This window comes from Furipterus horrens, unplaced genomic scaffold (genome assembly GCF_987537825.1).
Source record: "Furipterus horrens unplaced genomic scaffold, mFurHor1.1.pri manual_scaffold_17, whole genome shotgun sequence".
Taxonomy (NCBI): Eukaryota; Metazoa; Chordata; class Mammalia; order Chiroptera; family Furipteridae; genus Furipterus; species Furipterus horrens.
Window position 1 is genome coordinate 93,405,849 of NW_028327187.1, and position 25,375 is coordinate 93,431,223.

Here is a 25,375-nt window from a genome sequence, read left to right on the forward strand (position 1 = left end):
CCAGTTTGTTCCAGCATTGCTGGCCCTGTATTAGGAACTATCTGAGGAAGCCGAGTGTCTGGGATGTTCGTCTCTGTCATACACATAAGCTAGAAATGCTTCTAGAGCCAAGTAACAGGCTTAAATTATCAGTTTCATCCCCCACCCCTACACACACACAGACACACACCACAAGAAATCCAGAATGGGCAGTTGTTTGTTCAGCTGCAAAATAAGTTTAAGGATTTCTTTTATCCTGATGGTCCGCTATTTTCAAGATGTGGATTATCATTCTTAAGCAAAATGGCCCAGCAGCTCCAGCATAGTGTACAGTTTTAAAGTAGAAAGAAGGAAAAGACGGTGTCACTTAAACCTGTCTCTTAACAGAAAAGCAAAAGTTGAATTGGAAGTGCTCCCATCACTACCACTAGCTGCAAGAGAGGCTATGAAACTAAAACGAGTTGAAACTGCACATTTCTACCCTCTTGACATTAGATGTGGTCATGAGATTGACATAAGATGTGGTCATGAGACTGGCATCAATCCATGAAATGTGGCATGGGATTCCAGGTAAAAACTGTAAAAAGCAAATGCTTGGTTTTCCACATGCCCTCCTCTTTGCATGGAGCATAGCAATGTCCCAAATAGTGTCTGCTCTGTAAGTCTGGGTCTTGATCTGAGGATGCCATGAAAAAGTCCCTATCTATCCTGTTATGGACATGTAGCATGAAAAATAACCTTTCATTGTTTTAAGGCACTAAGAATTTGAAGCTGTTATTGTAGCATCACTTAGTCTATCCTGACTGATAAACATAGAGCCTAGTCCTTCATCTGGCTGGCTCCCATGTATCCTTTATGCTTCAGCTTCACTGCTGCTTCCCTAGTGAGGCTTTCTCTGACTGCCAAATCTACAGCAGATTCCTGTCTCTTTTTTTAAAAAGATTTTATTTATTTATGTTTAGAGAGAAGGGAAGCGAGGGAGAGAGAGAGGGAGAGAAACACCAATGTGTGATTGCCTCTCATGTGCACCCCCACTGGGGACCTGGCCCACAACCCAGGCATTGACTGGTAATTGAACCAATGACCCTTTGGTTGTCAGGCCAGCGCTCAATCCACTGAGCCACACCTGTCTTACACTCACAGAACTGTCTTCTTTTTCTTCACAGCGCATGTCATAATTTTTAATTATACCTTTATTCAGCTGTTTTTAACTGGTTTGTCTCACCAACTTCTCTGTAATCTCTAAGAGAGCAAGACCATGTGTATATATAAAATGTTTTGTTCAGCTTTGTATTTTAACACACATAAGCAGTGGCTGGAACATGATAGCATTTAAGGGAATGAATAAAAGAAAGCATAAGTAAGAGCTACTTGGTGATAGAGGAGAAAGAGAGAAAAAGAGGGAGGGGAGGAAATTCAGCTGCTTACTGGGTATCACTGGGCATTTCACTTAACATCTCTGGGTCTCAGCTACTTCAATTTAAAAATGAAGATAATTCCTTTCATATCTTCCTCTGGGGATGTTTGCGAGGGCCAGAGGTAATCAAGTACAGTAGTGTGCTTTGTGAATTATAGAGGCCTTTACAATATGGAGCCGTCATTTAAAAAAAGAATGAGAAAATAAAAAATGTACAATGTTGGATCCACTAGAAATAAAGTCAAATTAAAATTGGCTTAAACTGAGATCACACTTCAAAAAAGTAACACAAGCCTGAGAAAACTACAGAACAATCTCAATTACTTGATCAGAATTTCCAGAACTCTGTTCATTTTCCTTAAGTCCATTTCTACATTTTTGTCCAGTAAGCAAAACTATTCTGATTCTTGAAAATATAAAAATCTAACTATTTCTCCTACCCCTAACTTTTCTTGTCTGAAGAGAAGTGGAGTATGGGAGATGGATAGAAAAGTGTAACAGAGGTAAATATTGCTCAAAATCAACTGTTAAAAACTGATGAAGAATACAAAGGAAAAAAAAGGGAAAAAGCCATTGAAGACATTTAATTCCAGCTAACACCAATTCTTCATTTGAGATAAGCTCAGATGTTGCTGTATTTTAAAATATCAGTTTATTCTTTACATTTCCTTGCTGTGACATGGATACATTCATATTAATATGTGAATTGATTACCTATATTTAATTTAAATCTTAAATAAGAAAAAGATGAATGATCTCAACCATAGATGAATGATAGAATATTTTCACTTCTATATTCTGATAATATGTTAAATTCATTTCTTTCTATTCAATCATTGAAAATGTCCAATGCATTAGAAAGACTGCTTGTAAAACATCAGCAAGATGAAAAGGAAACCAATCATATGGGAAAACATATTTGCCAATTATATCTCAGACAAGGAACTGATCTCCAAAATATATAAAGAGCTTATATGACTCAACATCAAGAAAACAGACAACCCAATTAAAAAATGGGCAAAGGACCTGAACAAACACTTCTCCAAAGAGTACATACAGAAGGTCCATAGACACATGAAAAAATGCTCAACATCACTAGCCATCAGAGAGATGCAAATAAAAACCACAATGAGATACTATTTTACACCAGTCAGAATGGCCATCATCAACAAATCAACAAACAACAAATGCTGGGGAGGATGTGGAGAAATGGGAACCCTACTGCACTGTTGGTGGGAATGCAGACTGGTGCAGCCACTATGGAGAACAGTATGGAATTACCTCAAAAGATTAAAAATGGAACTGCCTTTTGAACCAGCGAGTCCACTGCTAGGATTACACCCGAAAAATCCTAAAACCCTAATTCAAAAGAATTTATGCACCCCTATGTTCATAGCAGCACTGTTTACAATAGCTAAGTGCTGGAAACAGCCTAAGTGCCCATCTATAGATGAGTAGATTAAAAAACAGTGGTACATTTACACAATGGAATACTATGCATCAGAGAGAAAGAAGGAACTCCTGCCATTTGCAACAACATGGATGGAACTAGAGAGAATTATGCTTAGTGAAATAAGCCAGGCAAAGAAAGCAAAATACCATATGATATCACCTAATACAGGAAACTAAAGAACAACATAAACAAATGAACTAAATAGAACAAGGAGCAGAATAACAGTCAATAGGGGGGAGGGGGGAGGGAGAGAAGGGGGATAAATAGGGGAAGGGTTTAGTCAAGGAACGTGTATAAATGACTCATGGACATGGACAATGGGGAGAGATATGATTGTGGGAGAAGGGGTAGGCTGGGTGGGGGGGAGCAATGGGGTAAAAATGGGGCAACTGTAATTTAAAAACCAAAAAATAAAATTTAAAAAAAAAAGAAAGACTGCTTGTTTCATCTTTGAATAGACACATTCCTTTCAAATCAGGAATTGCTTTCATTAAAATTCCTCTTACATTTGTGTGGCATTATTTTCCCTTGTTGCCCTGTCTAGTCCCAGTTGAACTGAACACAATTGTGCACCAAATAAGACAGGGATTTTAGAATGGAAGCAATTAGTTGTCTGGAAGAGGGAGCCTCAGATAACAATTCAAAAAGTATCTTTGATTCCTTGATATGTTTAAACAATCCCTAATCTCATCTAGAAGAGCACACCAAGGCTCAAGAGAGAGAATGAGCAAGTGAGGACTATACATTGTACTAGTGGCCTAGAGCATAGGGCTCTGAAGTTAGAGGGCCTGGGTTCAAACCCTGGCCTTACCAATTATTTCCTTTGAGACTTTGAGACAATTAAGCTTTCTGTGCCTCAAGACTTAACGAGAACTAATGCTCTGTCTCAAAATGTTCCCTCTGTAAAAGTCATAATAGCTACAACTTCATACGCTTGTTGTGAGCATTAAATAAAGTGTTAAGCACAGCTCGACACATAGTAATTATGGACTAGACAATTCTGTGTGTGTTTCTTCATATCTGTTCTCCTCTTCCCTATTAGAGGAATGTCTGGCTAGGCTCATGACCATTTAGAATAAAACTGTATTTCTTAGTGTCGTTGCAGTTATATTTTGTCATGAGACTAAATGTTGGCTGATGTGATGTGATCAGAAATGATTTAGGCAACCTGTAGGTCATGTCCCTAATGGAAAAGGGATTCTTTTCCCCTGAACCCTTCTCCCATCCCAAAGGTTGGGATGAAAACATAGGAGTGAGCCATCTGGGATCAAGAGGTAGACTCTCCAAATGGTGGAGCAATTAAAGAAAAGTCACCCAGACCCATGTTATAAATGCTATAATGGAGCCATCATAACACTATCACAAAGCTGACAACCAACCCAGAATTTTCTACTAGAGAGCAAAATATTTGTCTTGTTTAAGCCATTATTATAATGTGTCTCTGTCACCCACAGCCAAGCCTATTTCCCAAAAAGTAAAATAAGAACTCAGTAACATTAGCTCTTTTTTATTGTCCACTTGGAGAGATGTTGCTGTCAGGTTTTGCTTCAGCCTCTGTTGCAATAACTGAAAGATAAATTCTTATTTAGGGCTAGAGATTCATATTCCTTTAAGAGAGCAAAGCCATGGTGGCTGATGAAAAAACACTGTCAAACCAGAAACAATGAGACAAAAGTCACTTGAAAAAATATATGCATGCAGAATAATGTCACAGCAGTCTTATGTCAGTGGCTTCATACTTCCTAGCACTCTCAACTTATATTCACATACAGAGGCAATGCCATCAACACTGGGGCTATTTTGTATTTGCCTAAGGGAAATCCAGGGGTGACTACACCTCCCTTTTGTATTCTAAATATAAAGATATTGTTTTTTCATTTTGATTGTAGTTACTATGTGAAGACCCTGGCTGGTTTGGCTCAGTGGATTGAGCGTCGACCTGCGAGCTAAGTGTCACTGGTTCGATCTTCCAGTCAGGGCACATCAGAGAAGGAAAACTCTGACTCCAAAAAACCTCCGCTGCCTTGCGGCATACCTCTTCAGGGGAAAGGCTAAGGGAGTAAACCCCGACAGAAAATCCGGAGCCGGAGTCCCTAAGGCGGTTTGACGTTGTAGTCAACACCGGCAACTCCTGCGGCGCACCTGAAGCCAAGCTGTATTGACTCCGTCTTTCCCTTGGACCCTTCAGCTGCGAAGAGAGGGGGGTCTGCTGCATGGGCAACAGCAGACCCTCCATATCACCCTGCCCAGGCTCTGTAGCTTCAGCTTCACTGGAGAGGACACTCCAGCGTCATCGCAAGATGTCGATTCAACACGGGAGGAGACAGATACCGTGTCACTCCCGAGTCGGACTGCACAGCCATTCTCGGCGGTGCAGATAGACTTTTAAGAAGCTACACCATCGTCTCTCGAGACGGACGGCTGCCGACACTATGTGAAGAATTTATTATTAAAACCTAACCATCACAATGCTTAGCCAAAATAATGACAGGCACTCTGTTTTATGTCATGCCATTCAACAGTAACCCATGTTAAAGACATTATGACTCTCATTTCAAAGATAGAAAATATGCAGTCTCAGAAGGAAAATTTGCGTGGTTCACAAGTTTCTCAAGTGCTGCAGTCAGGATTCAGATCCAGAATTTTATGCTCCAAAACCTGCACTCCTTCCCTACACCAGTCTCCTCTCCTTGGCTTTCAATCTATTAAAATATTTTTTCTCAGAAAGAAAACTGTATTGTTAACAATGGCTATTTCTTTCCTAGTTGTACAAAGCCATGCTGAGTACATGCAAAGCAACACCTCAGTAAACATGAAGTGTTTCCTCTGCCTTCCCTGAGAGCACTCATATCAGAGTCTCTCATGGCAAACATCCCCCAGTGAAGCTGTTCTTCAACAAACACACCACTTTAGTCCTAATGAACTTTATAAAGTTTTGGATTAGTTTTCAAATCCAAGGCTATTAAAAAGAATCAATATCATCTGAGAATTGAGGGAAAGGTGGCCTTGAATGAAATCTACTAAGAGAAAATAATAAGGAACAAGATTGAAAGAACATTTGTATAGATAAAGAAATCTTGTGAATTGTGCCAATTTCATGTGTTTACAAATTGTCTCAAGGAAAGAGGACATTGTGAAATCTTCAAGTCTGCATATGACACCAAGCAATTCTTGGTAGTAAAACATTTGGCTCATAGGAATACAGCAGATCATCTTACAAAGTCATGTGAACAGACAATTGTTTATTAACTATACAGGCATACCCCATTTTACTAGGCTTTGCTTTATTGCATTTTTTAAAAAGTGAAGGCAAGACCTTCCACCAGCAAAAGATTACAGCTCACTTTATTGAAGTGGCCTGGAACAGAACCTGCAATATCACCAAAGTATGTATGCTCTGTCATCTTAAAAAACAGCAGAGATTGATCTCATATATAATTAGCAAACCAAACCAATTATCCTGGAAATACCTTGAAATAACTATCGTCTCTATTTCATGGCCCAACAAGGAACAAGGACAGGTTTTACTTATCTAAAATCCAAAGGATATCTTTCTTGATTGCTAAAAACTGCAGAAAGTCCTGTTATCGATATGGTAACATTTTTTTTTTTTTAAAGATGGAGATAGAATCAGTAAACAAGAAGTAGGAAGGCTATATAGCCCATGAATGTGGTAAAGGCTAGGGGGTGAGCAGGAGTTGGGGGCTGGGAGGTGAGGGACAAAGAGGGAGAAATGGGGGACATCTGTTGTAATTAGTGTCAACACTAAAAATAAAATAAGCTTGTAAAAGAAAAAAAAAAAAAGAATGAAATAGGGATCATTTGAGATCTTGCTCCCAGGCATATGTTGTTATTTGGTTCAAACAAACTCATAAAAAATAAAAAAACAAAGATAAAATACTGGGCTTTTAAAGATTATTGCTATATGCAAGGATATAAGTGACTTGATGGGAGGAAATTGGGCATTCATACACTTAAAAAGATAATTCAGACAAAACATGTTGGCCTTGAAGAATTCTTTAAAACTACTTATGTTGCCAAATATAGGCCCATACCAGCTTTCTTTTATAAATATATAAATTTTATTTCTAAAATAATCTCTATATTGAATTTCTGTCAACTAAATTATTTTAAATGTGGTAAGGAAGGAGTCATGTGTTCAGCAAAGACAGTTATCAGTACTTAATTTTTCCCATTTTACTTCTTTAGGTCATGTTTCCGGGGACTAATATTTTCATAAATAAAGGTTACTACAAAACACAATTCCAGATCCCCTCACTCTGCTTATTGGCTGCAAATCCTCAACTGTGTTTGCAGTGCAGTATTTTCTCACTTATCGCAGGTATTACATTCTAGACCCCCCCGCAATAGGTGAAAATCCGCGAAGTAGGAACCTTACATTTATTTTAGTATTTATACATCTTTTAAGGCTTTATAAACCCTTCCCACACACTTATAAACCGTCCCCAGTCCCTTATTAACCTTTCTCACTCCCTTATTAACCTTTTCCACACTTTTATAAACACTACTTATGTTCTTAAACATATTCTACACTCTTAAACCTATGTAACTTTAACAACACATGTATACAGTACCGCAAAATCCTGCGATATAGCGAAAAGTCCATGATAAATAATTAAATATAATATTTTTAAAAATCCCTTGATACAGTGAGGCCACGAAAAGTAAACCGCGATATAGAGAGAGACTACTCTATTTGGAGTTGAGCCTGATCTCTCTCCCCTATTGCCATTGATTTTTGTTTGTTTTTAATTGTTTGTAATAGTCTTGAAATCTATCACATTAGTCCTGAATAAAGTATTCCTTACTATTTTAATGTGTCACAATACTTTTATATATCTTAACAATAATTTTGATGTTGGTAGTGGTATAATACAATAGTTTAGTGAAGAGGAAATTGACACATTTCCAGAAAACAATTTTTTAATTTAAAGGAAATAGAAATCAAAATAAGAATCACAATATATAAAAATTAAGGTAGAAGGTTTAAGAATAAGGATGCTCATGATAATTAAAAATATTGCACATTCATGTTATGAAATCTTATCCAGACAACAAAAATGATGCTGACATAAATTTTTAATGACATGATAAATATTCAAGGTTAAGCAAAAATAGATAGAATATTATATAAATAATATTGTTCCAATTATATGAAAATTATATGTAAACACAGAAAAGTAACAGGAAGAAAATTACGCAAAAGTGGATACTATGTCTGACAAGATAGATCCTAAGAGTTTTTAAAGTTCATATTATATGTATTTTCTAATATTTTTTCCTTTCTTTTTTTTTAGTATGCTTTATTGATTATGCTGTTACAGTTGTCCCAATTTCTTTTCCCTTTGTTCCCCTCCACCCAGTGACCTCCTCCCTCCAGTTGTCCCCCTGCTTAGTCCATGTCCATTGGTTGTGCATACAGTTCTCAACATCGTCCTAGCTTCTCCACTGCCTCCTACTATGCTTAATTCCTGCACCATTTCCCTTCCTTTCCCCCCTTCCCCTCCCCGCTGACCTCCCCCCATAATGTTCACCATACCTATAATTCTTTTCTCACTCTCATTGCCTACTTAGTTTGCCTTTGTTTCAGTTCCCTAGCTTCTGTTTTTGGTTGTTGTGATACAGTTTTCATTTTAATGTTCATAGTTTTGATCCTCTTTCTCCTAAACAAGTCCCTTTAACATTTCATATAACAGTGGTTTGGATCTGATGAACTCCTTCAGTTTTACTTTGTCCTGGAAGCACTTCCTCTGCCCTTCTATTCTGAATGACAGCTTCGCTGGATAGGGTAATCATGGTTGTAGGTTTTTGCTTTTCATTACTTTGAATATTTCTTGCTGGTCCCTTCTTGCCTACAGAGTTTCTTCTGATAAATCAGCTGATAGTCTTATTGTTGTATTCCTTCTTAGTTGTGGAGGGAGATGGAGTGTGTCAGTCTAGGTCTTCATCTTGGCTGGAAGTATCCTGTGTGTGTTTGCCTCTGTGTCTTAGGTAGACCTATTGCTCCTGTTATGTTGTAAGGGGCGGAGCCTTAGGGATTCGTCAGTACAGAGCAACCTGTTTCACCACGTTGTGGCGCTGTATGTGGGGGAGGGCTCTGAGAAGAAACAATGCCTCTTGCTTAGCACTTGCTCCTTTTTCACACACTTCTCCCACTTCCATATGGGACTGGTGCCTCTCTAGCTGTTTCCCTGGATGTTGTTCCTAGACTGGATGGGTCTGCAGATGTTCTAGTACTCTGGGGGCCCTTTAAACAAGCGGACTCTGCTGAGAGACTGGCAGTTTCTTCCTCTGCCCCAACCCTGACTGGTTTGCACAGTCAGAAGCAATGAGGCTTGATTTTCCCCGGTGCTGGGACTGTGGGCTGCGAGGTCTGGTGAAGAGCTGGGAACACTCCCCAGGTGTCCCTCCTGACTTTTTAAAATGTGTAGGTGTGCTTTCCACTGGCCTGCAGCTGTCGCTGCTGCCGCCACCACACCATGTCCTCTCCGCCCTGGCTCCGTCCCTCCTACCTGTCTGGATGAGTATTTCTTCTTTATATCTTTGTTTGCTGGACTTCCATGCAGTTCGATTTTCTGGAACTTCTGGTTATTTCTTTTGAGGTATTTGTTTCCTTCTTAGTTGTGGAGGGAGATGCAGAGTGTCTGTCTTCGCCTCCATCTTGGCTGGAAGTCTGTATTTTCTAATATTATAAACACATTACTTCTATAATAAAAAAATATATCAAAATACATTAAATATTGCTTTAATTGGATTAAGGATTTATGATATGAAAATATTGTACATATTGATGCCCTCTATAGAGCCTAGTACATCATTGAGTTTGAAAACATTTTTAAAATCCTTTGCTGTTTTAATTTTAGACATTGGCATGAAAAGCTTACCAGTTATGCTTAAATATTCTGCAATGAAACAATTATAAAAGTTATTAAATGCATGTCAATCCACTCTCATTACAGACTTAAACCAACTAATCCCTAACTCCTATTAATATGTCATATAAACTGTTGATATGAAATGGTCATATGCCTGAAATCTAAAATGTTAGAGATGACATTTTTGTTAGTGAAGTTTTCTCTTATATTTTCTTAGAAATAAAGTGCCTATTTCCACAAGAATAAAGCTGGTATTTGCTTAATTAAATCTTCCTTTATGAAATGACCTACCTTTGTGGAGCCAAGTACACTTTTCACTCACCCTCCCATTCCCAACATCCTCGTCGTCGTCGGCAGCCGTCCGTCTCGAGAGATGATGGTGTAGCTTCTTAAGAGTCTATCTGCACCGCCGAGAATGGCTGTGCAGTCCGACTCGGGAGTGACACGGTATCTGTCTCCTCCCGTGTTGAATCGACATCTTGCGATGACGCTGGAGTGTCCTCTCCAGTGAAGCTGAAGCTACAGAGCCTGGGCAGGGTGATATGGAGGGTCTGCTAGACCCCCCCTCTCTTCGCAGCTGAAGGGTCCAAGGGAAAGACGGAGTCAATACAGCTTGACTTCAGTTGCGCCGCAGGAGTTGCCGGTGTTGACTACAACGTCAAACCACCTTAGGGACTCCGGCTCCGGATTTTCTGTCGGGGTTTACTCCCTTAGCCTTTCCCCTGAAGAGGTATGCCGCAAGGCAGCGGAGGTTTTTTGGAGTCAGAGTTTTCCTTCTCTGGTGTGCCCTGACTGGAAGATCGAACCAGCGACACTTAGCTCGCAGGCCGACGCTCAATCCACTGAGCCAAACCAGCCAGGGCTTCCCAACATCCTACATCACAATCATTCAGCCATATTGTAGATTACATGGGATTTATAGTTCTGTGTTTCTTCAACTTACAATGAAAGGAAATGGTGATTTCCTGGACATAAGTGTAAATTTATCCCTGCTGTGTAGGGGCATGTTCTCTACACCAATTTTGGCTAGAGATGTTACACAAGGAAGGGAAGGGTATTAAAAGGGGAATCTGGGGAAGAATCAAAAAGATAAGAGATAGGTTGTTAGCATAAGTAACAATTTTCCTTATGACTATGATGACCATATTATTTCAAACAACAACAAAAAAAAAGGTCTGGCAAGTGTAAGTTTACTTATTTGAACAATCCAGTGTTTGAAACATCCCCAAGTATCAGGTATTTGTGGCCTTGTTCCTGTGGTGAGTCCTACAAGTAAGAATTACTTGAAGGAGAATCCTGTAGGATCAAAATTTAAGTTACTTTCTCAATGTGCATATATATTCCAATTAGTAATATCTTTGCTGGGAGAACCCCCAAGGCTTTACATATTTCTCTAAAGCAAAGCAGGATCCCCCCGCATTTCTCTGTAACTCAGTAAGAGTTGAGGTTCTATTAAGAAGCCAGTGTGTTGATGCAGGGAGTTTCTGTTAATCTATTAAGAAGCTTCGTGACAATTTTATAAGGATTAAAACAAAATGTTTACCAAACCAGGAGTCCACTCCCATAGTTCTTCTGGTATTTTATGGGGACAGTGAGTCTTTAGCCTTTTGAGAAGGCCAAACTAATTTTGTTGTTAGTGGTAGTGATAAGACTTGGAAAAACAAACAGCCCACAGATCAAACATTTGTGGAGTATTAAGAGGGTATTTATTGCTTGGCACCTACTGATCTCACTAACTTACAGCCTGAATGTATAATTCTTGCAATCACTTCAAATCCATTTGAACCAAATATTTAGCTTATCAGGATTCCAAATACACAATTTGAACAAACTTTCTCCTTCTGTTTCTCCCTCTTCCTCTTTCCTCCCTCACCCTGCTCTAAAATGATGCAAAGCCATAAGGTGAATGGCAGTTTCCAGGCTGGGATACGTGGTCTCTTGATAATATTAAATTCTGCCTTGCTTTGTGGCCCATTTCAGCTGAGCCCATTGTGTGGAACAATAGAGAACACATACTTTGGTTTCAGCATGAAGAGTGGAGCGGCATAAGGAACTCTTCAGCTTTTATTGGGAAAGAACAATACTTCAGTAAAAGCCATAGTAACTTTAGATACTTTAACACAGCTTTTAAGTCAGAACTGTTAGTAAATACCAGGCTAGAGAAATGTTTTCTGTTTTGTTCCATTCCTCTGGCAGCTATTAGTAAGGCTGTGGGTGGGCTTTCAACAGGGTCTGAATAAGCTCAGTAATTGCACAGGCATAGAGAAAAGGGAAACAATATGGAAGGAGAGAACCTCAGCTCTGATGTTTACTAGCTGATTTAATTATTTAATCTAAGTTTCAGTTGCCACAACTATAGAAAATGTTAATAGTACATACCTCAGGGATGACATGAGGATTAAATGAATATAAATTTGGGAACTGAGTAATATATTTTCTAGTATGAGGTAGGCATTGAATAGTTTACCATATCTTTTTTCCTGCCCCACTCCAGCCCCAAAAGGTCAGATATGTCGGTCAGGAGTTAAATGACCTAAGAGTGGAGTGTGAACTCTAGAGGCAGGCTGTGGAGATACAAATCAGATTTCTGCCACTTACTAGCTGTGTAACCTCTGGAAAGTTGTTTAACTGTGCACTTCAGCTTCCCCAGTTATAAATGAGGATAGTAATAATTCTTATCTCATTTGGAAAGGGAATTTGTAATCTGCCCCTTGCAGTTTTGCAAAATCTTTTGCTACTTCTTGGTAATTTCCATACCTTCAGATTAATTTTGCTGTTTTTCTGTAGAGGCAACGAAACACATTTAAGCTGTTCCAGCACCTGAGCCACTACAGATTGGGTGACACATAAAAATTTCTGGACAACAGTGTGGTGATTGTTGGGGTGAGGGGGACATACGGGGACTAAAAGATAATGTAAAAAATAAACTAAAACTAAAAAAAATAACATATTATTCAATCAAAAAACAATCTTCTGGAAATGACAGGACCCTGGAGAATCAGCTAATTCCCAGACAGAAACCCATGCTCTATCTCTGATAGCTGATGATTTTTATCCCAACTCCATCTTATCTCTTGAACCATAAATATGCTGCTTCTTCCTGAGATGGCTTATCAATTTTTCAAGTGTGTGAGGCTATTCCCAAGGCTAGAAACTACCAACATAGTGTTTTCAACACCAAAGGTCAGCAAACTACAGTCCTTGAGCCAAATCCAGCCCTTTGCCTGTTTTTATAAAGTTTTATTGTAACATGAGCCATACCCATTTGTCTACATAGTGTCTATTTCTGTTTTCATACTACAATGGCAGAGTGAAGTAATCATAGCAGAGAATATGCCCTTTAGAGCCTAAAATATTTACTATCTGGCCTTTTACAGAAAAAGTTTGCTGACCCTTGATCTATACCATGGACAAAACCTGATCCATAGCTACAAACATCTTTTATGTTATGGCCTCAAAAGCATTAGGTTGTATCTCTGCTTAACTCCACTGTTCTAACAATAAATACATAGCATTTGGCCTATGGAAGATGCTCAACAAATGTCAATTAGTTCTGACTCCTGGGAACTGTAGGATGCTCCTGGCTACATGTAATGGAAAATCTGATTGAAACCACTATAAATAAAACAGAAATATATTGCTTAAAGAAAAAGTCCAACTTATTTTGCTAAGCATGATATTCTCAAGGTCCATCCATATTGTTGCACATGGCAGTATTTCATCTTTTCTTATGGCTGAGTAGTATTCCATAGTATATGTACTGCATCTTCTTCATCCAACCCTCTATCTAAGGACACTTTGGTTGTTTCCATGTCTTGCCCACTGTGAATAACACTGCAATGAACATAGGGATGCATGTATCTTTGGAATAAATGTTTTTGAGTCTTTCAGGTAGATACCCAGAAGAAGGGTTGCTGGGTCATACGGTAACTCTCTACTTAATGCTTTGAGGAACAGCCACACTGTTTTCCAAATTGGCTGTTACCAGTTTACAGTGAAATGAGGATTTATTTTTTCTCAACAACCTCTCCAACAGTTGTGGTGTTGATAATAGCTATTCTAATAGGTGTGATGTGGTATCTCATTGTAGTTTTGATTTGCATTTTCCTAATAGCTAGTGAAGTTGAACATCTTTTCATATACCTGTTGTCCATTTGTGTGTCTTCTTGGAAGAAGTGTATGTTCAGGTCCTCTGCCCATTTTTTAATTGGATTGTTTGTTTCGTGTTGAATTATATGAGTTCTTTATATATTTTGGATATTAATCCTTTGTTGGAGCTGTTCTTTGCAAATATCTCTTCCCATTTGGTTGGCTGCCTTTTGTTTTGCTGGCCGTTTCTTTTGCTGAGCAGAAGCTTTTTAGGTTGATGTAGTCTCACCATTTATTTTTGCCTTTACTTCTCTTGCCTTTGGTGTCAAATTCATATAATCTTCTCTAAGACCAAAGTCCATAAGTTTAGTACCTATGTTTTCTTGTATGTAATTTATTGCTTTATTGCTCTTATATTTAGGTTTTTGGAATATAAACCTGATAGTAACAAATGAACAAACAAGAAAAACAAACAAATTCATAGGCACAGACAACAGTATGGTAATTACCAGAGGGAAGGAGGATGGGGGATAGTAAAGGATAAAGGAGGTCATATATGGTGACGAAAGATGATTTGACTTTGGGTGGTGGGCACACAATGCAATATGTCATAGAAATGTACAATTAAAACATATAATCTTATAAACCAATATTAGCCCAATAAATGTAATTAAAAAACAAGAAGTCCAGAAGTGTGGCTAATTCTAGTATATCAGGATGCTGATAACAATTCTCTGACATTCTTTAGGCTCAGCTCCATCTTTGTGCTGGCTTTCACACCCAACAGTGACTGGGATAACATGTTTTATTAAACATTTCTACTGGGAAATAGAACCTCTGTAAATTTGGGCTATATATCTGAATGGGTCATCTCTGGTCTAATGTCCACCTCCAGAGCCGTAATAGTTGACAGAGGAATCCCCATGAAGGGATGGTTAATTTTTTCTAAAAAAGCCACTGCTGGAGCTGAGCAAAACTGAAAGTTGGGCAGGAAGAAAAGAGAAATATATGCTGTAAGGAAAGAAATAGAGTTAATCACTGAGACAAGTCCAAGAATAGGTACCAAAGAGAACCTAAGTCCAGATATGTTTTCAGGCATTGTGGCCAAATTGAAATGACATCTTCTTAGTTAGAATAAAGCCTACAAATGAACTGTTAAAATTAATAGTCACTTATAAATTGAAGATTTCTTATATAGGCCAGTACTGCAAAGTAGACATTCATAAGTATTTGTTTTTAGGTGCAGATCAAGTATAGTAAGACTTTGTTAGTGAAATTTGGGGAGATTTGATACTATGAGCCTTGTACTTTGTTATGTTAGGCTCAGTTCTTCAAAAATTAGAAAAATCTAAAGTACAAAATGATCAACAAATATTTTTTATATTATGTTTCCAAATGGAAGGTATTTTCTTTTTACCTTTGCAATCACTCTTGATAGCTTAATTTTCTTTGCATCAATTTTTCTCTATTTCTTTATTGTATGAAAGCATAAATAAATAATTGATTTGTTCTTCACAGAGAACATTTAAAATACTCTTGCTCTCTAATAGTCAAAACCTGTATCTAGATGTCTTCTACTACTCTTTCCTGCTTGGAACAAAGGAGAAAAATAAATTAGCCTCTTGGATGAACTTAGAATGCTCTGATAATCGGTAGATGCCTCTCCCCAACCTACAAGTCATTCCTAGTGATAATAATTAGGCTTCTCATGTGCCTTTGGGTACAGAGTACTTTTAGGAGCACCCAGGCCAGTCCCACCTTAATTAGTGCCACACTTCAGTGACTATGTAGACTGTGGAGCACATTCAGGTGATAGGCCTGTAAAATGCTGATTTAATACAATTTTTACACTCTTCCATTGTTCTATTAATATCTAAGGACAGCTTGTTCAAGCAAATAAATACACAAACAAAAAATTCACTGCTTCTAAAACTCCAGTTTACTAACTTTCCAGATCAGTTTCTTCTTTGTAATCACATTAATGCTTACTTTTTTTTTTTTTTTTTTTTTTTTTTTGCTTTGATTTCCTTCTGAAACCTATCAGCGGAATCTGAAGGTGATTTTTTGTGGCTCATGGTTATCAGCTGAAACACAGTTGACATACATTTGCCAATATCAAAATCCTTTTCACATTTCACAGCTGAGCTCAAATGTTACCTCTCCTGTGAAACCATTTCTTTCATTTCTATTTTATTCACAGTTGATTACTTTTTCCTCTATACTCCCATCAAATATCAACATATACCCCTGTAGCATGGTGAAAACAATTATTGTAATAGCACAAAGTTTACTGGTGCAATAAAATCTATTACACTATAAATTTGTTGGTTGATAAATTTGGAGGATATCAAGGAATAAGGACTAAGTTCTTATCTGGTCTGGCAAATCCCCTGTTGAGTTTCCCAGAAACTAATTCTAAGATGTGCGTTTGTTATGCGAATGATTTATGGAGTGCTCTCAGGAGGAACCTGTAAGTGAGCAGGTAAGGCAGGAGAAGGAGGGAAGAGAGCCTAAGCAAAGATGAAGTCCAGCCCCAGCATGATCCCATGGGGAGCTCTGAAGCAGAAGTTGCATTGCAGTTTGTGTTGCCTCAAGGCAAACTCTGTATCTGTCAGCCATTGGTTTGGGGCTGCCCAATATGGACATTAACCAAAGTTTACCTGGAACTGTGGCTTTCTAATCCTATGGGCAACTCCAGCCACCCAAAGGTAGTTCTCTAAAAAAGTTAGTACGTGCCAGCCTTTAGAAGTAAAGCAGATAGAAACTGGGAGATGAGAGCACAGATCCAATAAGGGACCCTAGAAGATCTGAATGGAGCACCAATAGTGGTCACTACAACTAGTAAATTAAGGGCCAAACAAACCAACAACAGGAATAATGATTATAGCCAGAAATTATTGAGTGTTTACTATGTGTCAGCATTGCCCTAAGTTCGTGGTAATACTGGCTTATTTCATCTTTACAACAACCTTATGAGGTGGCTAATATTATTATTTCTGTTTTGTCAAAAGAAGAAACTAGAAGACTTCTGGCCAAGATGGAGGCTTAGACGGACATGCTCGGCCTCCCTCTACAACTAGAGAGGAATACAACTACTTCAAAACAAAAGATAACTAGAAATTCCAGATAATAAAACTACACGGAAGCCCAATGTATGAAGTTATAAACCAGCGGCGCTCTTTGGGCAGGTAAGAGTGAAAGTAGGCGGTGCTATTTGTGGTCGCACCAGGGACAGCGGCAGGGAGAACAATCCCAGCAGGAGGGAGGACAATCCCGGCTGCAGTCAAACCCCAGCGGCTTGCAACCCCAACACTGGGAGAAGCAGCCACCACATCGCCTGGAACAGTGAGGCCCAGGGAGTGGGAGGACGGATCCCAGTCTCCTAGGGGAATAACTGTGTGAATCCATCTTGGACCCCCGCCCCTACACAAACCTCCACAGGGCTGCGAAATAGGTTGCGGATTGCCACTGGTCACTGGGCAGTTACAACAAAGTGCCGGCGAGAAAGGTTGCGGATCAGCGCCGGTCGCTGGGTCATTACGAGTACACAGGCACTGCCCCCTATAGCCGGCCCAAGAAAACAAAACGCATCTGTCAAAATGAGGCAGACAACTATAGAAATCCCGGTGGCACAGCTCACCAGGCAACAGATGAAGAATCTGACAGATGAACAAATAAGAAACCTGTCAGAGGCTCAGTTCAGGGCCATTGTTATCAGGTGGCTTACAGAATTAATAAAAGATCTGGAAAAAGATGAGAAAGAATCGAAAAACACTCATACTGAAAGGAACAAAACCACATACGAGACAGATGGTGAGGAAATAAAATCCAGAGTTCAAATCAACAAACCAAAACATAGAGAAGGAACGAACAGTCAACCAGTGCAGAGAGAGGAAACAGTAAGCAAGAAAAATGATGAGAGGATCAGAAACCTCTGGGACAGCTATAAAAGGCCCAACATAAGAATCAGTGGTTTGCCAGAGGGCGAAGAAGATGAACTAGAAATTGAAAAATTAAGTGAAAATATAATAAAGCAGAACTTCCCAAACTTGGGGAAGGAAATAGACTTACAGGTCCAGGAAGCACAGAGAATTCAAAAAAAACTGGACCCAGGGAGAACCACTCCAAGACACATTATAATCAAAATGTCAAGAGTTAAAGATAAAGAGAGAATCTTAAAAGCAGCAAGAGAGAAGAAAAGAATCATGTACAAAGGGGTCCCAATTAGACTATCAGCTGACTTCTCAAGGGAGACCCTGCAGGCAAGAAGGGACTGGCAAGAAATATTCAAAGTAATGAAAATCCAAAACCTACAACCACGAATACTCTATCCACTGAAATTGTCATTCAGAATAGAAGGGCAGAGAAAGTGTTTCCAGGACAAAATAAAACTGAAAGAGTTCACTAGATCCAAACCACTGTTATATGAGATGTTGGGGGGACTGGTTTGGAAAAAGGAGGATCAAAACTATGAACACTAAGATGAGAACTGCATCGCAGGAAACGGCAGCAGAGGCTAGGGAATTGGGGCAGGGGCAAACTGGACAGGCAACGAGAGTGGAGGGGGAACTATAGGTATGGGGAACATTGCGGGGGGGTCAGCGGGGAGGGGGTGGGGAGGAGGGAGGAAGATGATATAGGAATTAAGGAGCATGGTAGGAGGGAATGGAATAGACAGAGAGAGGTTGAGAAGAACTATATGCACAACTAATGGACATGATCTAAAAGGGGGGGACAACTGGAGGGAGGGGGGCCACCGGGTGGAGGGGAGCAGAGGGAAGGGAAATTGGGACAAATGTAACATTATAATCAATAAAACACATTAAAAAATAATAAATAAATAAATAAATAAATAAAAGAAGAAACTAGATTTATCTATGGAACTAAGATTTCCATCAACAAGTGTGGATGTATGCTTCAACAGCATGCACTCTAAACAGTACATCATTGCCTTTGGCTTGGCTTCTCGAGTGGCAGAACTGAGTCTTCTGGCCTGGGCTCATATCCTGGTAGCTCAGAACAAAATGAGACAACATATCTAACACAGTGCAGAAAAACACTCAAGTCCTCAAAAAAGTCTAAAGAACAAAAAAATCACTAACCGTGTCCTTTATAGATCTGCATATTACACATTTTGACTAAATTTCTTTGTAGAGAGTAAGGGGAAAAGAAAAGGGAAGAAAAATGGAGAAAAAGGAATAGGGAGTACAAGTTATTGAGAATGACAAAAACAAATACCTTAAACAAAGGCCTATTCATTATACTTCAATATTTCCTGGGATCTGATTATTAAATTATTTTTTCCTGAAATAAGTGACTTTTAATTCTCCTAAGAATGTCATCAATAACTGGTTACTACATTGTCCCCTGTAAACTAGATAACTTTTTGCAGCACCTTAGAAAATTTAGCAAATTTTCATGACTGGAGTACCAATACCAAAAATATAATTTCTTTCTTTCTTTCTTTTTTTTTTTTTTTGATAGGAAAAAATATATATTGTTTTTTTTTTCTTCAGTTACACAAACTTTTATTTTTATTATTTCTTTAATTTTATTTTTTTGATTTTCAGTTACAGTTGTCCCATTTTTCCCCATTGCTCACCCCGACCCAGCCCACCCCTTCTCCCACAGCCATATCCCTCCCCGTTGTCCATGTTCATGAGTCCTCCATACACGTTCCTTGACTAAACCCTTCCCTCACTTATCCCCTTTCTCTCCCTCCCCCTCCCCCCTATTAACTGTTATTCTGCTCCTTGTCCTATTTAGTTCATTTGTTTATGTTGTTCTTTAGTTTCCTGTATTAGGTGATATCATATGGTATTTTGCTTTCTTTGCCTGGCTTATTTCACTAAGCATAATTCTCTCTAGTTCCATCCATGTTGTTGCAAATGGCAGGAGTTCCTTCTTTCTTTCTGCTGCATAGTATTCCATTGTGTAAATGTACCACTGTTTTTTGATCCACTCATCTACAGATGGGCACTCAGGCTGTTTCCAGCACTTAGCTATTGTAAACAGTGCTGCTATGAACATAGGGGTGCATAAGTTCTTTTGAATTAGGGTTTTAGGATTTTTCGGGTATAATCCTAGCAGTGGAATCACTGGTTCAAATGGCAGTTATATTTTTAGTTTTTTGAGGTAATTCCATACTGTTCTCCATAGTGGCTGCACCAGTCTGCATTCCCACCAGCAGTGCAGTAGGGTTCCTGTTTCTCCACATCCTCGCCAGCACTTGTTGCTTGTTGATTTGTTGATGATGGCCATTCTGACTGGTGTAAAGTGGTATCTCATTGTGGTTTTTACTTGCATCTCCCTGATGGCTAATGATGTTGAGCATTTTTTCATGTGTCTATGGACCTTCTGTATGTACTCTTCGGAGAAGTGTTTGTTCAGTTCCTTTGCCCAATTTTTTAATTGGATTGTCTGTTTTCTTGATGTTGAGTCATATAAGCTCTTTCTATACTTGGGAGATCAGTGTCCTGTCTGAGTAATTTCTTATTTCTTTAAAATTATTAACTGCATTTTGTTTGCACCTGAATTCTAAGCATAGAAAAAGTGCAATAGTTTTAATCAAAGCCTTTGTTTCTTTAAAATTGGTTGAATATCTTAAAATAATGGAAATAAAATTTCTGGGCTCTGAACTACGAACTAAGCATTAATCAAAAATATTTCAATGCACTTCCAATTCTGAGGATCCTAGTTGTATTAGGTACATTCAATACTTTTGCAACATGTGAAGATAACTTTACCACACGTTTTTTCCTCAAGTAAAATAAACAAAGCTTCTGATTGTAGTTTCAGGAAACATACAAGACACAAAAGCTACAAGTTACACAATAGGCAGTGCCTGAAAAGGAAATTCTATTTCTGCTATCTATTAAGGGGTGATGTGTAATAACCAAATATATTTAACAAGCAGGACAGTATAGGTAGGAATTATTCACAGTGAATGCAGCAATCAGTCAGAACCATTTAGAAGATATGATGGAACCAATCAGAATGAATGCTGGCTAAAACATAGGTGAGGTTATATCTGAGGATCCAGCAAATATCAACCCTGCCTACAACTGATGTGAAACTCAGCTGTGCCCACATTGCTCAATTTGTCATACAGAAACATATATGAGGAAATATAGGTGCTTTCTGGGGTACAGTGGGTACATTTCATTCTCCAGATCCCCTTCTTGTCACAGCTATGATGGAGGAAAATTCCCAGTAAAACTGGTCTGGGAAAATCATTATAAATAAACAATAGCTAATACTCATTGTACACTTAGGTACTGCACATATATTATCTTCATTAACATTTGCAACAACCTTATGAGGTGGGTACTATTATCATCCTTATTTAATTGATGAGGAAACCAAGGCATGGAGAAGTTGAGTAACTTACTCAAGGTCATGCAACTAATACATGCCAGAGATGGAACTAAAACCTGGCCAGTCCTTCCACTTAGCTACTAGTAATGACATTATAACCAAATGGGCATTGTCATCAACAGTATATTATTATCTCGATTCCATTCTTCTGTCTAGCTAAATAACAAAGTACCGAAAAAGGTTTTCTAATATTTGGGCTATGGCTGGGAACCCATAAATTCACTGACCAACATTTGCCTTATGTGTCACTGCAGTTTCCCTGTTTCTGATCTAAATTGATTCAAAGAAACAGAAAGCAGTCAAAGAGGACAATAAGATAAGAGGATATTACCTTATTCTCTTTTCCTCCACTTTTTTCAAATATTCATCTCTCTTTAAGACTCCCAGGATCATTTCCTTCTCATGATCTAATAAAAATGAGAGATTGATGAACTCTGAGTTCTTAGACATGGTATTTTAGCAGTAGCTCTGAGTACCAGTGGTCAAATCTTCCAGGTGAATTGATATTCCCAATTCTTAAAGTTCCTCTGAACAACCCAGAGTCACTCAGTTGTTTGATATAGTGTTTTTTATAAGGTTTTTGAAGAATTGTCAATGTTATTTAGGTATTCTTCCAGGCTACTCAGAAAACAGGCACCACCGGGAATACATTCCAAGAAAGTCATTATTGTTTTAACTGAAAAAGATCTTCAAAGTCTTTGTTGTTGTGCACAGTAAGGTGGTAGCTGAGTTTCACTAATGATGCTCAATATCAATTCTTCAGAAAGTTAGCAGGCAGGAATCAGAGCCACTGGAGAAAAATCCAGAAACACTGAAAAGGTGAATAAAACAAAGGAGAGAAAAATTAATTAGGTCATTTTCCCCATAACGCTTGTAAGAGTGTCTAAGTTTTGAAACTTAATAAAACAAATTTAATCAGTAAACATGCATCTATTATGTCCATATTATGTGCTTATTACCAAGAAATATTATTTATATTTATTTGATTCCAGGTCCTCTATACAAATTCAGTTTCTTTCATTATAATTAGTGTCCTTTACTAGCCAGATCCCATTACCACACTTGCAGCTAACTCGTGGATGAATTGGCTCACTATTTGGGGACACAAAGTACGCAGTCTGGACTGTCCACAACAGGATTCATCCCTTAAATGTCTTGCTCCTTCTCTCTCCCTTCCTCCCTACAACTAAGACCACAGCATAAAAAGCACTGCTAACAAAAACTAACCAGTGCTACATGTTTCAACCTGAAGATACCTCAGAAACATAATATTGAATTAAAGGCTCAAGTTCAGAAAAAATAATGCAGGATAATAACATACAGATGAAGGAAATCACTGCAACAACATTAATTTAGGAATACATGCATTTGTATTATAAATACAAGGGAATTCAGAGATGCGATCAGAGAGAATGCAGGAACTTCAGCTGTATTGATTGGGCAATGTTTTATTCTCAAGCTGGGGGTTAATATTTTCATGATGTACATAATTACTTGTGAATTATTCTAGTTATGTGTGAGCTAAGTGTCGCTGGTTCGATCTTCCAGTCAGGGCACATCAGAGAAGGAAAACTCTGATTCCAAAAAACCTCCGCTGCCTTGCGGCATACCTCTTCAGGGGAAAGGCTAAGGGAGTAAACCCCGACATAAAATACGGAGCCGGAGTCCCTAAGGCGGTTTGACGTTGTAGTCAACACCGGCAACTCCTGCGGCGCACCTGAAGCCAAGCTGTATTGACTCCGTCTTTCCCTTGGATCCTTCAGCTGCGAAGAGAGGGGGGGTCTGCTGCATGGGCAACAGCAGACCCTTCATATCACCCTGCCCAGGCTCTGTAGCTTCAGCTTCACTGGAGAGGACACTCCAGCGTCATCGCAAGATGTCGATTCAACACGGGAGGAGACAGATACCATGTCACTCCCGAGTCGGACTGCACAGCCATTCTCGGCGGTGCAGATAGACTCTTAAGAAGCTACACCATCGTCTCTCGAGACGGACGGCTGCCGATTATTATTATTATTCTAGTTATGTACATACTGCAAAATAGATGCTCTAAAAGTAGTCTCTTGTCAACATCAGAAGCTCACCAGGGTCTGTCCCTTATCATAACTCTTGAGCACATTCTTTTTTTAAATAAATTTTTATTGTCCCAATTTATCCCACTTTGCTCTCCTCCACTCAGCCCTCCCCCAGCTTCCACAGTGAACCCTCACCCTGTTGTCCACATCCATGGATCATTCATACATGTTCCTTAACTAGTTCCATCCCCTTCTTTCCATCCTTATCCCCCCTCTCCCTTCCTATCTGGTCACTGTCAGACTGTTCCTTATTTCCATGCCTCTGGTTCTATTTTGTTCATTTGTTGTTTTGTTCATTAGGTTCCTCTTATAGATGAGATCGTATGGCATTTGTCTTTGGCCATCTGGTTTACTTGACTTAGCCTAATATTTTCCAGTTCCATCCATACTGTTGCAAAAGGTAGGAGTTCCTCTTTCTTTCTGTTGTGTAGTATTCCATTCTGCAAATTTACCAGTTTTTTGATCCATTCATTTACTAATGGGCACTTAAGTTGTTTCCAGCACTTTGCTATTGTAAATAACGCTGCTATGAACATAGGGATGCATAGTTCTTTTGAATTGGTGTTTCAGAATTCTTTGGTATAATCCAAGGGGTAGAATCACTGGGTCAAAAGGCAGTTCCATTTCTGGTTTTCTTGAGGAAATTCCATACTGTTTTTGACAGTAGTTGCATTAATCTGCATTCCCACCATCAGTGCACTAGGATCCCCTTTTCTCTACATCCTCGCCAGCACCTGTTGTTTCTCTTTGAGAAAACTGCCCTGGTCAGGACAGACATTCTAGATTTACCCCAGTCCTTTTTCCACCTCCAAAGTCCTACAGGCAGAAGAAGTTGAGAGCCCCAAGGTTGATATGAACAGCAAACACCAAGCTGAAGAACAAAAGAGGCTCTTCAGGAAGGTTAAATGTTTTTGCATCACTGTCAACTATGTTCTCAGATAAAGAACATAAGTGGTTTTTCCACCCATGTGTATCTCATCAGACTTCATGCTGAAATGGGAAAACCACTTGGTAACTCAGTAAATGAATATATTATCATTACAGCCAGACTCACTTAAGACACATTTTGTATTTGAAATGTCAGGTTTAGAATGTCCTGACTATTCTATAGAATTGCATTTAGAAATTATTCAAGAGGTTGGGAGCCACAAAAATGGTTGACCTGAATCTATGGCCACTCTTCCCTTCGGCTATAAATGGAAGTCTGCCCTCTAAATTCAACAGCCTGCCCTGTGAGGAGAATAAAGGGAAGTAGTTACACCATGAAGTAGCAAGTGAAGGGGACAGAGAAGATGGGAAATCAGGCAAGGATATAAAAGAAATAAGATTATCCTGTGAGACTTTAGCTAACAAAATTAGCCCTAAATGGCTTTTTGCTTATCTGTACCAGGACTACTAGAGCCAATTTGTAAATGACTGGCCAAGGAGATCAGAAATAGCCAAAATTGTATTTAAAAAATCAGGATGTTTCCTTCATGAAGCAGAATTGGACTGTGATTATGATTTGGTAAGATAGACTCTAATTGATGATAATATAGTCCTCCTGGAGAAATGTGAGAAAAGAGGAGGCACTGAGCCTAGACACAGGTAAAGGACATCCAAAGAGCTAGATTTCAATGACCCCCATGCAGGCTCTGACCAACTCACGCCTCAAAATGCAAATAACTTCTTTACTCCCTGTAACACATGTTCCATGTTTGGTGATGGGGTCTCAGTCTGGCAAATTTTCACTCAAAACATACAACTGTTTCCTCTTGCTTTTTATTTCCTCCTGGACACTTCTTATTATAAGCTGACCACACTTCAGAGAGTGAAGTCCTGGTTCTGCCAACAGTACCTTCTGTGTTTGCTTTGGTTTGAGTCTATGTCTTATTTGTTCTCTGTATGCCAACCGAATCAAATCTCCAGGCCTTCACAGGACCAGGTCTGGGTTGTGATGAGTTTATCTAAGTAAGTACCAGTTTTTGATGTCTCTTTTCAGTTAGTTCATGAAAATACCCTGGGGAATCCCTTACCCACTACAAATTTTAATCAAGTGAAAAAAAATGAGTAAAAATAATCATGAGTACATTTTATTTAGAGTAAATTC

The 25,375-nt window shown here is 38.9% G+C and overlaps 1 protein-coding gene across 2 annotated transcripts in view; it reads right to left on the reverse strand.

The window, feature by feature from the left end:
- SYTL5 (synaptotagmin like 5) overlaps nt 1–22,011 on the reverse strand; it is a 114,072-nt gene extending 92,061 nt beyond the window's left edge. For both annotated transcript variants that reach the window (XM_090263929.1, XM_090263928.1), the window contains exon 1: nt 21,543–22,011. In XM_090263929.1, coding sequence (XP_090120055.1) covers nt 21,543–21,661 — 119 coding nt within the window. In that variant the 5' untranslated portion in view covers nt 21,662–22,011. The remainder of the gene's footprint in view (nt 1–21,542) is intronic.
- Between the last annotated feature and the right edge of the window lie 3,364 nt (nt 22,012–25,375).